Source organism: Rosa chinensis, chromosome 7 (genome assembly GCF_002994745.2).
Source record: "Rosa chinensis cultivar Old Blush chromosome 7, RchiOBHm-V2, whole genome shotgun sequence".
Classification (NCBI taxonomy): domain Eukaryota; kingdom Viridiplantae; phylum Streptophyta; class Magnoliopsida; order Rosales; family Rosaceae; genus Rosa; species Rosa chinensis.
The window spans coordinates 51,549,123-51,566,175 of NC_037094.1; the positions used below are offsets into that span (position 1 = coordinate 51,549,123).

General features: G+C 39.4%; 1 protein-coding gene and 1 long non-coding RNA gene across 4 annotated transcripts; one reads left to right on the forward strand and one right to left on the reverse strand.

Annotated features, from left to right (window-relative positions):
• Positions 1-4,425: 4,425 nt before the first annotated feature.
• On the reverse strand, positions 4,426-5,162 carry LOC112179759. Its single transcript, XR_002927885.2, has 2 exons — positions 5,012-5,162; positions 4,426-4,717 (listed from the first exon to the last, which is right to left on the reverse strand). It is a non-coding gene; the product is annotated as an uncharacterized LOC112179759 (long non-coding RNA).
• Positions 5,163-13,050: 7,888 nt separating this feature from the next.
• LOC112177191 (pentatricopeptide repeat-containing protein At3g61520, mitochondrial) lies at positions 13,051-16,863 on the forward strand. Of its 3 annotated transcripts, XM_040511640.1 has the most exons (3): positions 13,051-16,161; positions 16,245-16,511; positions 16,617-16,863. In XM_040511640.1, the coding sequence occupies exon 1, from the start codon at positions 13,102-13,104 to the stop codon at positions 15,436-15,438; it is 2,337 nt and encodes a 778-aa protein (XP_040367574.1). In that variant the 5' UTR covers positions 13,051-13,101; the 3' UTR covers positions 15,439-16,161; positions 16,245-16,511; positions 16,617-16,863. The 3 variants fall into 3 exon arrangements, with proteins under 3 accessions (XP_040367574.1, XP_024171197.1, XP_024171196.1); XM_024315429.2 differs by having other exon boundaries at positions 16,245-16,860; XM_024315428.2 differs by having other exon boundaries at positions 13,051-15,501; positions 16,245-16,846.
• The last annotated feature ends 190 nt before the right edge of the window (positions 16,864-17,053 follow it).

The following is a 17,053-nucleotide window of genomic DNA, read 5'->3' on the forward strand; positions in this document are numbered from 1 at the left end:
AAAATTCAAAAAGAGTAATCAGAAAAAAGATTGGAAATTCAAGAAAAGTTCCAATTACAAGAAACAACAGGATGAAGATCCCAAAAAAGAAATTCTTCAAGAAAAAGAAGAATACTCATCAGCATAAGCAACCAAGCAAGAAAGCTTGCAGATGTTGGTTATGTAAAGCTGAAGGGCATTATGCCAATGAATGACCGGAAAAGGGTAAAAGATCTACTAAAGCTCTGTTTGACGAATATGAGCTCATAGTAGAAACATCGAATATGAAAGGCTATGAAATAGCTTATTCTGATGATGAAAAAGATGACAGGTCAGTTTACTCTGCCTGGTCTGAAGAAGAAGAATCATCTGAGTCCGATTCTAAAATAGAGTACTTCGAATCCAGACAGATAAATGTTTTAAGAATAAAAAACTGGGAAGAAAGTAAGACAAAATCATTAATGTCTTCTTATCAGGTGAACCCTGGTACATTCATTTGTGACTACTGCCTGTGTCACGAAAAGGATGGTCTCCCTATGTTTTGTGAAGAGTCAAAAAAGACTTATCACAAAGAATGCTTCATAGCTAAAGCAAGAAGAAAAACCAAGAATGGCCTTGTCAGCCAATTGGTAGAACAAGAATATAAAGAATATTTCTCTGAACAAAAAGAGATAAAGACAGAAGTCTTGTTCCAAGAAATCATGGAACCATCTTCTTCAAAAATAAATGAAGAAATCATCGATGAAGATAAAATTGATGAAACTATTGAACTGGTCAAACCACCAGAAAGTGTTCCAGAAGAATGTAAACCATTCATTCCAAAGGAACACGCTCAGGAAAATGAGCTTCAACAATCGAAAGTCGTTTTTACTAGTATATACAACAACTACTTAGAGATTGGGCTAAAATTCCCTGATCATAAAAAATATCATCTACATGCCTTTGTAGATAATAGATCAAGATTTACCGTTGCAAAAAGATTTGCAATTCCAGAAGAACTCTGGAAAGAAGATAAGAAAAGAACTGCTAAGGGTGTAACATTTGACCGAAGTCACCTCACCATGAATAAAGTAGCAAAAAATGTTCATATCACCATTGGTGGAGGAATATTTATCATCCACAATGTCTGGCAATCTGAAGGCCAAGGCTCAGATTTCTTGTTGGGAAATGATTTTATTCTCCAACAGAGATTTATCCAGGATGAGGAAGCAATAGGCTTCAGAAAAGGAGAACAAGTGTTCTAGGCAGACAGGCTTACTCAAGCCAAAAGTGTGGGAGGACCAAATTTACTACACAATATTAGAGATCGCAACAGAATAGTGGTGATCTTATCCCCTACAAACCCAAATTTGAAACCATCCTCCAAATCAAACAACAAGAAGAACTACTTGTTGAATCATCTTCAGAAGAAGAAGAAGAAGAAGAGAAAACTAGCGCAGATGAAGAAGATAGTTTCATTCATGAGCATAACCTCAAGCACTTCCAGAATAAGCTTGAGTCTCAAAAAATTCTCACTCTTGAGAAAATCAAGAAACTACTAGAGCAGAACATCGATGTAGACCCTCAAAAGTTTTGGGAAAAAGACCCAGTGGTCTGTGAATTAAGATTACATGATATGAATGCTATCTGTCATGTCAAATCCATCCCTCAGTACAAAGAGTAAGACCAAAAAGAATTCAGAAAAGATATTGAAGATCTCCTGAACAAGAGATTAATACAACCCTCCACTAGCCCTCATTATGCTCCAGCATTCTACGTGAGAAATCATGCAGAAAATCTCAGAGGAAAAGGTAGAATGGTGATTGACTACCGAGATGTCAATAAAAAGACTGTCAAAGACGATTATCAAATTGCTCAAGTAAGAGTACTGATCAACCAGCTCAGAGGAGCCAAAGTCTTTTCAAAATTCGATGCAAAGACGAGTTTTTGGCAAGTCAAGATGCATCCTGATAATATTCCTCTCACTGCATTTGGAACACCACAAGGTCATTACGAATGGCTTGTAATGCCTTTTGGTATAAAGCAAGCTCCCTCTATCTTCCAGAGAAAGATGGACAACATCTTCAAACAGGTTGCAGAGTTCTGCGTCGTCTACATAGATGACATCCACGAGGTTGTAAAGTTGATAGTTCAGCATGGAATTATCCTAGGAGAAAATAAAATCTTCTTTATCCTCGATGAAGTTGATTTCCTAGGAATAAATATAAAAAATGGAGTGATAAAACTTCAACCTCATATCCTTGAGAAGATCTGGAAATTCCCAGATAGAATTCCTGATGCTAAGAGTCTAGAGAGATTTCTTGGTGTCATAAATTATGGGAGGGATTTCATTCCCAAAATCTCAGGGTTAACAGCAATGTTATCTCCTAAAACAAGTTCCAAAAGAAAATGGAACTTCACAGAAGATGATGAAAAAATTGTGAAGCAGATAAAAAATCTATGCAAAAACCTCCCTCCTCTACAACAACCAGATGAAAATGATGAAATTATCCTCCAAACATATGCGAGTGATAATTATTGGTCTGGTGTAGTTCTAGCAAAAGTGCCTAGAACTAACATTGAAAAGATCTGCAAATTTTGTAGTGGCAAGTTCAGCCCTGCTGAACTAAATTATCCTACAGGGGAAAAAGAAATTATGGCTGTTAAGAAAATAATTTTAAATTCTCCATCTTTTCTTGGAAAACCCTTTACTGTCCGCACCGATTGTGCTAGAGTAAAGAATTTCAAAGAATTCAAACTTGATAAAGCTGCTGATAGAGGAAGACTAGAAAATTGACAATTATTTCTAAACCAATATGATTATAATGTTGAATTAATTGCAGGAAACAAGAACTATCTTCCAGATGCCTTAACAAGAGAATTGGCAATGTTCAGCCGAAAAGATGACGACGATGGTCGCAATCCTAGAAGGAGAAGAACTGGGAAAGAACATGAAGTTGCTGTGGATCCAAAAGAAAAAATTCTCAAAAGATTCCTGCTAAGTCCAAAAGGACTAGCCACAACTGATCAATCGCAGGGTAAAGGATTGGCTAGCCCGTCTCAAACGGCAGACGGTAAAGGCTTATCAAGACCGTTGACGGCTGTTGCTTTGCCAAAAAGCAAACCTACTCTAACTGGAGTAATAAAAGTTTTTAACTATGAACTTCAAACATTTGATGCTCCTGTGTTCCGAACTGGCAAGAGACTAGCATACCACCAGAAAGCAATTCTGGATAATCTCCTATTTACTTTTCAGGAAAGAAGCAGTGGTCTGATGTTCCCAGCTCTCTTTGCACTAGCTAAAGAACTCTATGAAAATGCTAGACCACAGTTTGAAGAACATCATACACAGTAGAGTGCTATCAGAAAAGAAAAAATTTACTTCCTCGAAGATCCAGAAAGTGCTAGGGTCCCTATCATGGCACTCAAACACTACTACAAAAAGTTAATCACACAACGAAACAGAAATTTTTTGTTGTGTGTTTAAGTAAAATCTATCGTACAACGGTATTAGTAATGTTCTGTTCTGTGAATGTCAACAAAGTGATAACTTTTTTCTCAGAACTACATTGCACAACACAATTAAGTATTGTCCGTTGTTTGAGTCTTAAAAATTTAGCGGCAGATTTCCCTCCACTCTCGAGTCTTGGTTGCCTCTTGAAATCTAAAATTTGGGGTACTTAGTACAACGGTGCTTGATATTTTCCGTTGTGTGATTGAAAACTAGACGCCAAATTTTGAGGAAGCTTGCTTGGATATCTTCCACTAGGCAAACCTTGTGCAAGCTGTAGAAATTAGACAACATAAGTTGTACTTTTCTGTTGTGTGAAGTGGGAACATAGGCGGCAGCATTTTGAGCCAAAATGCAGTAAGCGGCAGATTTCCCTCCGTGTTTTGACATTTTGATTTTATGTCATACGCTCTTACGTCAGTGTGTTGTGTTTCTGTTGTGGGATTAACTTGAGAAATAATATTTTGAGCCAAAATGTTGTAGGTGGCATATTTCCCTTCATGTTTTGGCATTTTAATTTTATATCTGTAATGCACTCTTACACAAATGTATCCAATGATAGTGTGTGGTACTGGTACCATTTGCGGATTAGCCATTAATATATATATATATATATATATATATATATGTATGACTCTATTTCTCTGATGAACTAGTAAGGGTTCTGGAATCTCATTGGTGTTGTTAGTGTTCTTGTAATCACATAATCAAATGCCATCATCCTCATGGACGCATAGATCTTGTTCCCAGGCAGAATACTACACACCTATTTCAATATACTTTGAGTTTATATGTATTAATCAGATTCAGTTAACTTCTTAAAATTGTAGCTTGGTGCTGTTGGACCGTTGGTGGTCTTCCTAATAGTTCCCCTTTTTGTTTTCATTTTTCTTTTTTAGATTACATAAAATAAAATAAAACGCAATAGAAATCATAAAGAGAGATCGGACAGCAAATATATAACCCAGACATCGAAGTCTCTTTCTTATTCTCGTTTTTATTACTTCATTACTTAAAACCATTAATACCAGGGCACGGTGATCATGCGTCTTAATATTCAAGTACTAGTACAGATTTGAGTTCCGTCAGAGTTGTAAATTTTGCAGCCGACCTCCGGAGCTAAGCAACAGTTGCAAGATGGCGAAAGATGCGTAGAGCCTGAAGACGGGCAAGTCATATAAGCTGCCTCGTAGCAAATTTGAATGCAAACTTTGGCCTCAGTTGGATTCATACCCAGTAGGATTGAACCTGCACATACATTATCCCTCGAAACTTCATAAGCAAGCAAACACCTTTGTGAACATGAATGATATATATACTACTCAATAGGGTTTATAATTTTATAAAAACCATGCTATTCAGAAATTTTGTTAAAGTTGGAGACGTGTTTCCCATTTTTTTCGATCCTTTCTTTGCTTAATTTGGCAAATATACTTTTGCATATTTACAATGAATATATGTTTCTATCTGTACTTTGAAAAAGTTAATTACACAAGGCTTAATTACAATGAACAATAGTTGAGGAGATGTGAGGGATCATACCACAAATAAGGAGAAGAACTATTGCACCCATACTCTTGTCTCTAGCCATGTTAATTTGCTTCGAGTTTTGAGGCTGTGAGCAGAGGCCTATTTATACTAATTATGAACAATTAAAAAAGGATAATCTAAAATTTCCTACTCTGAACCAAATTATATGTTGTGGTGTGAACCCAGCAATATGATCATGATCATCCAGCTGGTTATATAAATAAAGTCAAGTTTGAACATTGAATTCAAAGGAGCTACTTATTACAATCTTAGCAAATACTAGGAGAAGGATATGTTAAAAGTCTAGGAGTTGAAATTATGGAATGAAACTGAAAGTCAACAAATGGAGGGGTTCGATTGTCAAATTAGTAATTGATTCTCAAACTTATCAAGTTATCAATCACATGGGGGTGTTATACGTCAAGATGTCCATGATTCCATGGATGTGTTTTGGGGATTTCAACGAAATTTTTATCTCCCCGATGAGAAGAGTAACGACAAGTTATGTTCGAGGGCAGCCTCGAGGACAATCGGAGATGGGGGTTCCCAAGGAAAAAATCTTAATTCGCTCCTTAATGTGACATATAGATAATTCAAGCCGGGCCCTTTTCGGTGGTTTAATCCACTATCCTGAGGGTATGGCTTGATTGATTTAGATTCTAGAATTGTGTACATGGCCTGCATGGTTATTGGTATCGAGGGATGCATCTTCAGCTCTTTATGTTCATTTAGATATTTGCTATTTTCTGGTGCTTATGGTAGAATTTCAGTGCGTGATAGAGAGAGGTGTTAGCTTCTTGCGCGCTTAGTGTATTATGGTGACGTAATGCCTGAATGATTTTAGGAGGCCCATCTAACTATACATACTCCTCCACATGACTATACTAAGTGAGCTAGTAGTTATGAAAACCCAAGTCGGAGAGTGCTCCGAGAATAGAGGGAAGAGACTAGGTTTTGGAGAAAGCACAGAAGTGTTGCTGCCTGTCCGGCGGCGCCCCAACGTCGATCATAGGTCCCAACCTCATCGACTAGTGGAGGGTGTTGCCGGACGGGATTGTGGGGGCTCGGGGCTCTAGGTTTGGTCTCCGATTTGTCCTTCTTGGTCGGGTATGACTTTTTGTTCTTCTCAGGTGGCGGCATAGGTGGGCAGTATGGACAATTGGCGATCGGCGTAGGCTTGGAGAAGAAGGTCGAAGGCCAGATCGTGGCGGCAGTATGCCATGGATCGTATGGCGCCGATTATCTCTCTGAGATTGGTCGATAGGAGGAGAATGCAAGGGTGTCGGACTATCAAGTGGATGGATGCAGTTGGGCGTCAAGGTACGGCGAGCTTCTTACTGATACTCGGTGGGGGTTCGTCGGGTTCTGGCTTTAAGTCGATAGGTTTGAGTGGCTTGCTGCGTGGATAGCTTCTCTCCGACGTTGTGAGTCCGACGAGACTGATTTATGGTAGTGGTCTGCTGGCGGGTCGTCTGAGGAGAAGGATGATGATTGCGGCAGCTGGTATATGTCTTTGCTTAAAGTAGTTTTCTTAGTTTGGTTTTCGATTAGGGTTTTGGTTAGGTTTTTTTGGCCTTTAGCATGTCCCTACTCTGTTGAGCTAGGGTTGGGTCAAATTGAGGTGTCATGGATGTGGTGTTTCTCCTGGCCTGGGGATGATTTGGTTTATTGTTGGTTTTGTCTTATGGTCAATGTGCTGACGAGGGATCCTTGCATGTGGTCTGGCAGTTTTGGGACAAGGTGTGGAAGAGGGCGTTTGTTGTTTTAGCGGTTGTGTATGGGGTGGTATCGATATTCTCGGGATTCTCGGTAGCCCGAGACGTTGGTCGATATGGATGGTTAGGGGTTGGGCTCCTTCGGCTCATGGAAGTCATTTATTGTGACGGACCAGTAACTGGTTTAGGTTTTAGGGAGCAGAGTGGGGAATTCTCGTTCACCACTGGTCATTCCCGTGTTTTATAATTTTGGTTATTATCAATAAAGGTTTCTTATTCTAAAAAATAAAAGAAAAAGTGAGCTAGTAGATGTGCTATACCATTTGCTTCACCGAAACATGTTGAGCATAAACTTCATCAATCTCCTTCACAAAAGCATTAATATCTTCAAATTTCGTTGTGTGATTCCGTAAGATTGTAATAATTTTTTTCGATTGACGTGGAAGCAACTACATATCATCTACATTATTCTGATTTTTTTTTTACTGGAATAAATTGCAGTAAATACAGTACTAGCCGCTTTAGTGGCTAAACATAACAGTACGTTTGATGAAAAACTCTAACCTACTAACTTTAAACAACATCAGTTGAAATGAGGGGCGCGGAGTTTATAAATTTATGGTCCCCAAGAGTGCATGAGTTAGGTGGTTTTAGGGTGTAGTGTGCTAGTAGATATGATCATGATATATAGCATTATCTATTTAGTCAAATTTGAATTCAAATGAACTACGCATTGCGTATGACTCTTTTTTTTTTTTTGATCATGATATATAGCAATATTATCTATTTAGTCAAATTTGAATTCAAATGAACTACGCATTGCATATGACTTTTTTTTTTCATAAGAAAAAAAAAACAAACAAACAAACTAGACAAAAGAATCTCTACGGCACCTGCCATTTAAGTTATCAAATAAGATTAATTGAGTCACCAAATGAATCCATGGACAATTTGAGGAAATCTTGTGTCCCAAATTTGCTAACCGATCTGCCGCAAAATGTGCTTGGAATCTTTTTAAAGCCACAACTTGAAGCTTGAATGAAACCATCATCAATTATGAATATAATTATCGTTTCTCCTAAAAAAAATTAAAAAAACAAAAAAAAAACAAACAAACACACACACATATATATATATATATATATATATATATATATATATATATATATATATGAAGAGATAAGTAAGAGATTTTATCACAAACAAGGAGAAGAACCATCGCAGCAATGGCGAGTATTGGACCTATGATCCTAAAGATTTATCTTTTGTATTGAAAAAGTAAAATAAAAAACATAGTCCAATTTAAAATTAGGGCTAGCCCTAGAATTCAAATAAGTTACGTTTTCATTCATCAATATATATAGATACCTTAATTAGTCTTGTCAATGACTTGGAGATGGGGTATTTTAGATATTTTGATGATCAAATAAAAATGAATTAAATACTTATTACTCGTTGTACTTTGCTCCAGAAAACAGTTTAGTCGCTCACCTTGTAAATTAAACAAGTTAGTCTTTATTCTCTTGAATTGTTGTCTAAAAAGACTATTATACCCCTTCTTTTTTTCTTTTCTTTTCTAATGTCTCCATCTTTTTTCTTCTCTCTTTTTATTTTTTAATCATTTTTTATTTATTTTTTCCTCCTCCTCTCTCTCTCTCTCTCTCTCTCTCTCTCTCTCTCTCTCTCTCTCTCTCTCTCTCTCTCTCTCTCTCTCTCTCTCTCTCTCTCTCTCTTTCTGAGCCCAAATCCATGGTAGACAAGACAAGACATTTGATCACGCCTTGATCGAGGGCAATCCTAACTCTACCTCTCACCTCGTTCACTCTCTCAAATTCTCATGTAGATTTCCAGAATCCTCGCTATTCCTAACACCCATCCCATGCCCGACCTAGCTCAGAAGCTTCCACCAACGACTCCGAAACTAGATCACTACAAAGCCCTGCTCAAACAACAGGATGACGACCTGAGGGTCTTGCCCAAGGACAACGAGCCGTCACCAAGCACGAATGAGATTATACAACTTTACGTCACCGGAGTTGCTTCGATTCCTCGTCTCATCACAAATGCCTTGCCACTGAGGATTTCACCGGAATCGCTCTCCTCACCCTCCTTCAAGTGTGTTCCTTCTTCTTCTCTTCCTTCCATGTCAAAAGGACATGACGACCTCTCGTCGGAGATTGGCGAGAGTCAACCCAGGAGGCGTTCTTGGTGATCTTCTCTAGGGCTGGAGAAATAACCTGTTGAAGACTAGAATAGGCTTCCGAATAAGCCATTCCCAAGGTGCCTACGAGTGGTGGCAGTGGCGGGACGGACTTAGTGAGCCGGATCTGGAGAAATGGCTAGTGTTTTCGATTGCGAATTGGGAATCGATGTGGCTCGATGAGTTGACTCAGTGGAGGGGAGAGAGGGGGGGGGGGGAGACAGAGAGAGAGAGAGAGAGAGAGAGAGAGAGAGAGAGAGAGAGAGAGGTAGACAAAAAATTAAAAAGGATTAAAAAAGAGAAAAAATAATAAAAAATGGAAGTGGGGGGTATAATAGTCATTTTAGACTTGTTGTGGACCTATTGTGTGAGAATTAGAGAGAATAAGGACTATCTAATTTAATTTAAAAGGTGAGGGACTAAACTGTTTTTCTGGGAAAATTTTGAGGAGTAACAAATATTTAATCCAATAAAAATCGTAAAGTTTAAAAATGCAGAATGAAATTGAAAGTCAACAATGAAACGGATGCTGAATCATCATCAAGCTACTAATCAACTGAGCGCTCACACTAGAATTTTTTAGGAATGCATCGCATCATGTACTAATACAATAACTAAAAATTCCGATCCTTGGGTGCAGAATGGAGAACCAAATATGTATAATAAGCATATAGTCTCTTTTTATTAGCAGCAGCAGTGGATGGTTGTTGCAGCACGTAGTGCCACAGATCATACATGGCAAGTATGCATATTGTACCGGCCATAGATTCGAGTTTTTGCAACTCCATATTAGCACGATAAAGGATTCAATCCACCTCCAGAGACGCAACAATTGCCGGAAGGCACAACATGCCCAGGGCTCGAAGATGGGAAAGTTGATTGACATGTAGCTGCTCCGAGGATTAATATTAGAGATGTACATAAGACCAGAGCCAGCTTAGATGCCGTGCAACATGTGCGATGGAATAGGGCCCTCAAATTATGGGGCCCTATATAATTCTTATTGCTACTATATATTTGTGTGAAAGGACCCCAATTGCATGAATGTTTTGTAGTTCAATTGGCACCGAACTTCTTTCTTCAACCATTCACATTGCATGTCATTTGTATTTTTTTGTTTTTTTGGGGGGCCCCTTTTCCTTCCACTATTTTCTTTTTCTTCTTTTATAGATACTACATTTATCCCTTATTCTTCTTTTATTTATTTTTGTACTCCCCAAAAAATTATATTTATCTTCCTTTTCAATTCCTTCGTCCTTTTTTTGTTGTTGTTGATAATACAATATTTATCCTTGATCATTCTTTCATTTATTTTGTTTTTCTGGGTAGTATTGTATTGTATTGTATTAATATTCATTAATAATCCAATTGTAGTTTTGCTTGTTTTAATGGAATTTTAGTTTACAAGTTTTAATGCAACAGTTGAAACTCCAAAAACGTGGGATGCGCCAATGTTTTGGCTGGTGGAAGCTTCTTGATCCAAGTAATCTGGCCTCTAATTGTGGAAAGAGCTGAATGCAAAGATCAACCTAATGTTAATGTTATAGTTTACCTCAAAACTTCGACTGTGAAAAACCTCAAAATGATCTCACCACTCCAGCACCAAAAAAAAAAAAAAAGACAACCAAAGTTATGAAATTACCCAAAATTAAAAACTCACCTTCAACCTCCTCCAATCAATCGCTCAAACCCGAAACTGGAGCACGAACAATACCCCTACAAAATCGAAACCCAGGTTAATTGAAAACTACTTGGATTGGTTCTTGAACAGTAAAAACCAAAACGGTGATGTCTGATGGTGGAAAAGCTGAGAGACTGAGAGTACCTGGGATGATTAGTTCACTCGATTTCTGTTCAAATCGAGCATCAACTTCTTCCTGTCTCCCTCTTCTTCTTCTTCCTCCTCCTCTTCTTCTTTTCTTTCCTTCTGTTTCAACAAAATCCGAAAGCAAAAACATGTTTTATTAGGTGTAATCAAATAGAAACCCAACATTGACTGAAAATTGAACCAAAAACCACCTTAATAGTCTGCAAGAGCGGATGTCGGTGTGGAGATATTAGTGGAAACAAATACTTCCAAAAAGAGGAAGAACCGAGAATTATACCCAAACTTCTCAGGCAAAACTGTCATTCATCAAAATACCAAGGGCAAAACCGTCACTCCACTTTGTGTACAGTGATGAACAGGAAATCGGGCAACTGAGCTTTAGTATATAGACAATGTGCTGGCTTCTGTGCTTGTGCGTAGTACTATTCATCTCACAAGGTCCTTGTCGATGTCTTTGATATCCGAGGATCCCGTGAGATTGTGAAAAGAGTTCGGAATTTGGCTTCGGTTTTATTCATAATGCTCTTCTGCATGCTATCACTAATCAATAAACTGTTGAATGATTTGATGCATGTCTATGAAGTATATGCTTCTATTTATTAGCTACGAAAAAACATGACACAAGGAAACACTACTCTACCCTAACTCAAAGACACAAAAGGATGACTAGCTCCAAATGTTTTCATCATCATTTCTTTAGCTAGGAATATCACTCACAAATGATCTGTGAGGATCGTTAAGCTTCCTTTTGAAGTACAAAATCTGGAGATAAACTTACTGTTTGGCTCCAAAACCAGCTGGTGTGCAAACAGTCTCTTTTGAGCGTGTGATTACGCAGGCGTGCCAGCACCGCGGGGTGCAGTCGTTGGGGTAGTCCCTTGACCTGACTTCTTCTTCAAGCGCTGTGGACGAGGAGAGCACCAACCTCGTCACAGGGTTCTTTTCTTGCCTTTTGGGAAAGGACTTTTGCCTTACGGGTAAGTACTTTGGTTGTGATCTCTTCGGTCACCAAAATCGATACTCAACGTTGTAGGTTGAGCAGAGCAATCACTGGGAAGTTCTGAGAAAGCACGGGGTTTGCTAAAGCGTATCTTTAGCTTCGCTGGGTTGCGAGGGCGTTACCCTTGCTTCGCTGGGTGTATCGGTGGCAGTAGTACTGGCAGTCGGCTCGATGGAGACTAGGACTGGAAGCACGGTCGCCGGGTTGATCTGGTGATGCTGACAGTCGGCTCGCGAGGAGACTAGGACTGGCGGGCGGTCACCGGGTTTCAATGAGGTTGAAGGTTTGCTCCGGGGAGGCTTTGTAATCGCTAAGATTAGTTGATTTGAGAGAGGTCCTTTTCTGTATCGTCTTTAGCCTCTATATATAGGCTGCTGCAGATTCACTTTCCAAATAGGAATGAAATACTATATTTTAGGCCACAGTTATTGGCCTTGAATCAAATCAAAACTCTTGATAGTTTTGATATTATCGTAGGCAATAATTAATAATTATCCGCCTCTGTCGCCGCTAGAATATAGGCAAGGATTAATTGCCTCTTGGAGTCCTGAACGTAATCTTCTTCTTGGTCGCGAGCTTTTGGATATGCATGTATATATGTTCATATATATCTTCGCGAGCACTCGTCGCGGGGACTCCCTAATTGACCCATCTACCATGCAATATGTATGTGAATATGTTAGCCACGTATTGGCTTTTGTATGCAACAAAGGAGTTCACCTTCCTTAATTGTCTATCTGCCATGCATGTGCAATTATGTATGTATATATATATTCCTCAGTTGGGCCACCACTTAGCAATTATATATACTCCTTGATATGGTTGACTCCTTCTCAAACTGTTCACGTCCATTGCATACTCCTTAGTTGCACATATATTGGTACTTAATGCAAGATCTTTTGTCAAATATGCTCCGTCCTCGTAGCAAAGCAAATCACCATAATTATCAAATATATTAATATATTGATAATTACTAGTAAATCAAGGAATATTCAGATTTGCTTCAAGATTGCTTAGCCTCCAAATAGGCTTTACTTGGCCTCTAAACAATGTATTCCGAACTTGTCGCAAATAAATAGTTTGGGCCACGGATATTGGCCCGGATTTCATCGAGTCCCCTTTGTCGGGAAAAAATGTTATTTTGGGTTCAAACACTTACAATCATTAATAAACTACATCTATCAGGTAAGCGATTGGTTCCGGTGAAGTTATCAAATTCTAATGAGGCCTTAAGTTTTCTGTTAGCACAAAAAATGTGTATACCGCAAGCAAGATCATTTTGACACAAACGTGTCAAACTCGACACATTTAAGTTTCTAACAAGAGCAACACATTTAGAATATTTCTCCCAAAATCAAAATGAAGAGTCTTTCACTCTCGGCCTCAAGCCACTCAAAATCCCTCCTCCACCTTCTTAAACCCCAAACCCCCCAATCCAAATCCCCCGTCTTCCTCCTCCTGAGCCGCCACCTCTGCGCAAATCCCAATTCCAATCCCAACCAACCACCCCAAGACGACTATTCCCTCGTAACCCAAGTCCTCCAACTCCTCCGACCCAATGAGAAAGACTGGAACTTTGACCAACTCCACACCCTCCTCTTCCCCAACTCAACCTCTCCCTCTCCTCGCTCCCTTTTCCTCATCACTCGCCGCCTCGGCGCTCCCTCCAAAGCCCTCAAATTCTTCGATTACGTCTCCGAAAACGTGGCCGGAACCCCTCCAGGATCCAAGGCTCTGCTCTCCACCGCATTCCAGGCCCTTCTGGAGCTCACATTGCGAGAGCCCACCTCGAAAAACAAGCTCTTTGAGCTTTACAAGATGGCCAAGGACCGGAATGTCCCGCTTAATCTCAAGGCCGCAGGTCTCCTTGTTCGGTCCATGGGCGCGGCTGGGATGGAGGACGAGGCTCTCATAGTGTTTAACGAGCTTCATTTGGGGTTGAAAACTACCCACATTCGCAATGTGATGGTTGGGATGTTGCTGAAGATTGGGCGAGTGGATGATGCACTGAAGGTGCTCGACGAAATGCTTCACCCAGAAGCGAAGTTTCGGGTTGATGATTTTACCAGCGATGTTGTGATTGGCTCATTATTGAGGAGACAGCAGATAGGGAGGAGTGTCAGTGAGGAAGAAATTGTGGAGTTGGTGTCGAGATTTGGTAAGCATGGTGTGTTTCCTAATAGCACAATACTTACGAAATTGGTCACTGTTTTGTGTAGGAATAGGAAGATTGGTATTGCTTGGGATGTTTTACATGACGTCATGAAGATGGGTGGTGCTGTAGAAGCTGCTCCGTGCAATGCGCTTTTGACAGCTTTGGGAAGAGGTAATGATTTTAAGAGGATGAGTGAGCTTATGGCGAAGATGGAAGAGATGGGCATTAAGCCCGATGTTATAACTTTTGGTATTCTTATCAATCGGTTATGCAAGTCTAGGAGAATAGATGCTGCCTTGGAGGTGTTTGAAAAGATGAGTGGAGGAGTAAAGGGGGTTTCGGCTGAACCAGATGTGATCATCTATAACACTCTGATTGATGGACTTTGTAAAGTGGGAAGGCAGGAAGAAGGATTGCGTTTGATGGAAAGGATGAGATCGCAAGGTGGCTGTGCTCCTAATACTGTTACCTACAATTGTTTGATTGATGGCTTCAACAAAGTTGGGGACATTGAGATGGGCCATGAGCTCTTTGATAAAATGAAGGAGGAAGGGATACCACTAAATGTGGCCACCCTTAATACTTTGCTTGATGGTCTGTGCAGGCATGGGAGACTCAACACTGCATTTGACTTCTTCAATGAAATGCAGAGGGATGGTCTGAAAGGCAATGCTGTCACTTACACAATCTTAATCACTTCCTTTTGTAATGTGAACAATATTATCAAGGCAATGGAGTTGTTTAATCAGATGTTGAGCGCTGAGTGTCCCACAGATGCAAGAGTTTACCACTGCTTGATCTCTGGTTTAAGCCAAGCTGGAAGGATGGAGGATGCCAGCTTTGTTGTTTCGAAGTTGAAGGAGGCTGGTTTCTCTATGGATATCGTTTCCTACAATGTTATGATTAATGGGTTCTCCAGTAAAAATAAGCCTGATAAGATTCATGAGATGATTGAGGAAATGGAGGCGTCTGGAGTGAAGCCTGATAGCGTAACATACAACACCTTGCTTGCCTACTTAAGCAAAGCTGGGGACTTCAAAAGTGCACATAAAGTACTTGACAGGATGATGGATGAGGGTATTGTTCCCACTGTTGTCACTTTTGGTACATTGATTCATGCACATTGCTTGGATGGTGATATCGACAAAGCCATGAGAATCTTCAGAGACATGGGTTCTAAGTCAAAGATACCTCCGAATACTGTAATATACAGTGATTTAATAAATTCTCTCTGCAAGAAGAATGATGTGGAACAAGCTCTTTATTTGATGGAGGATATGAAGGAGAAAGGGGTCAGACCTAATACCCAAACGTTCAATGCCCTGTTCAAAGGCCTTAGAGAGAACAATTTATTAAAGAAGGCATTTCAATTTATGGATCGAATGGTTGAACAGACCTGTAATCCTGATTATATAACGATGGAGATTCTTACTGAATGGCTTTCTGGTGTTGGTGAAATAGAGAGGTTGAGAAAGTTTGTTCAAGGATATCCGGTTTCAAAGCCTCAGCCCAAACAGAAGGATGGGATTGTCGCATTGTAAATCGTTCATGGTCAGGAGAAAGCATAAATGATTCTAATCTTCAAGCCTTTTTGCAGCGGACAGGTCAGCTTATTATGTAGCCATGTTGATCTTGGTTGATACATGTGCATCGGATATTCTTGTGTGTATCCCTTTTGGTCTTAACATCTTTGGTAAAGTTTATCTCATAAGATATGTTTGTAATATCTTTGCTGTTTACGTTCTACTGCAACTTTAGCTTTTGCTTGGTAAAGAACTTATTAGGCATTTATAGGCTTTAGGAACTGTATTCTTATTTAAGACTGCATGGTCAGCGTATATGGATTCTGATGCATTTGTTGGCATATGTTAATTCAGATGCAACTAGTGCAAATAGTAGGGATTCAGGTAGGCTCAAAACTACTACGTTTCCTGAGCTCAGCCTCAAGCTTGTAACAAGCCTAGAACCAAATACTTGTCACAACTTATTCTAATGGCTGTAGGCATCAGGCTCCAACTTAGTTGTTCTCCCTGATAACCTATGGGTTATTGGGTTTGGTCTAGAATATTTTTTCTTTCTTTCTTTCTTTCTTTCTTGTTCTTTGTCAGGGTTTTGGCATGATATATAATTCTCTGTTGACATAATAAGCTTATCTTCAATTATTTCCTTATATCATGCTGGTGCTAGTTTACCATGATCACAGCACCCACATCATGCCAAGGGCCCAAGGTTAATTCAACCCCACATCATGCCAAGGGCCCAAGGTAATTCAACGGTCAAATCTCCTTTGGTATCTCTTTCTTCTCATGAATTTTGTTTAAACAAAGAAGTATCTTCCCGTTTGCAGGTTAGCCCTAAATTCCGAAGCAGTTTGCACAAGTTGGAGAAGTCATCAACAAAGCTCTAGTAGAGTACAAGGAAGAAGTGACTTGTGGGAAGTTTCCGGCCGCTGCCCATTGCCCATACAAAATTAATCCTGCTGATGTTGATGGCTTTTTAAGCGAGTTATGTACAAAATAATGGGTTTGGACAAGGCCACATCTGCGGCCGCTGAAGCAGCCGAGAAGATATACACAAGCAAATCAAAGTAACTGGCAATGACCCAAAGGCTCATGTGAGTAAAAACCCATCTAGTCAAAAGTTGGATTTTGAAGTAAAGGATCACAATGCGAAAATGTGAAATATCTAATGAGTCGTGCATTGTTTTCATGATGGTCAGCGTTATCTTACAATAGTTTGAAGGAGCAGAATGCCACCTTCCCCTTTGACATTTCCCCGTAACAGTGTAGGTATCCATTGAATGAAGTTTGGTTCCATTCTGAGTTGTAAAAGAAAGGTTCTTCTTGTTTAATATTGTGTTTAGAATTCGAAAGCAACTTCAGTATTAAGATTTGAATATCACTACTAGAATCATTCCTGATTCCATACGTGTTAGTATGTTACTAGACATTTTAAGGCAAAATAGCAGTATTAGTATTAAGAATCACCGGGAAAAAAACAAGGATAGTTTGTTACCTTGGCCAACTAATGTAGTTCCAAAAGTACTTGCCGGCATCCCAAATATCTTTCAATTTTATTTTCAATCTTTTTGGGTCCAGTAAATCTGCAGAATAATGCGTACCTTAAGTTCTCCCATGAAAAAAGGAAATAGAAACA

What these genes read in the sequence shown, in the direction of transcription:
- LOC112177191 (XM_040511640.1), top strand. Translation starts at nt 13,102, where the DNA reads ATGAAGAGTCTTTCACTCTCGGCCTCAAGCCACTCAAAATCCCTCCTC.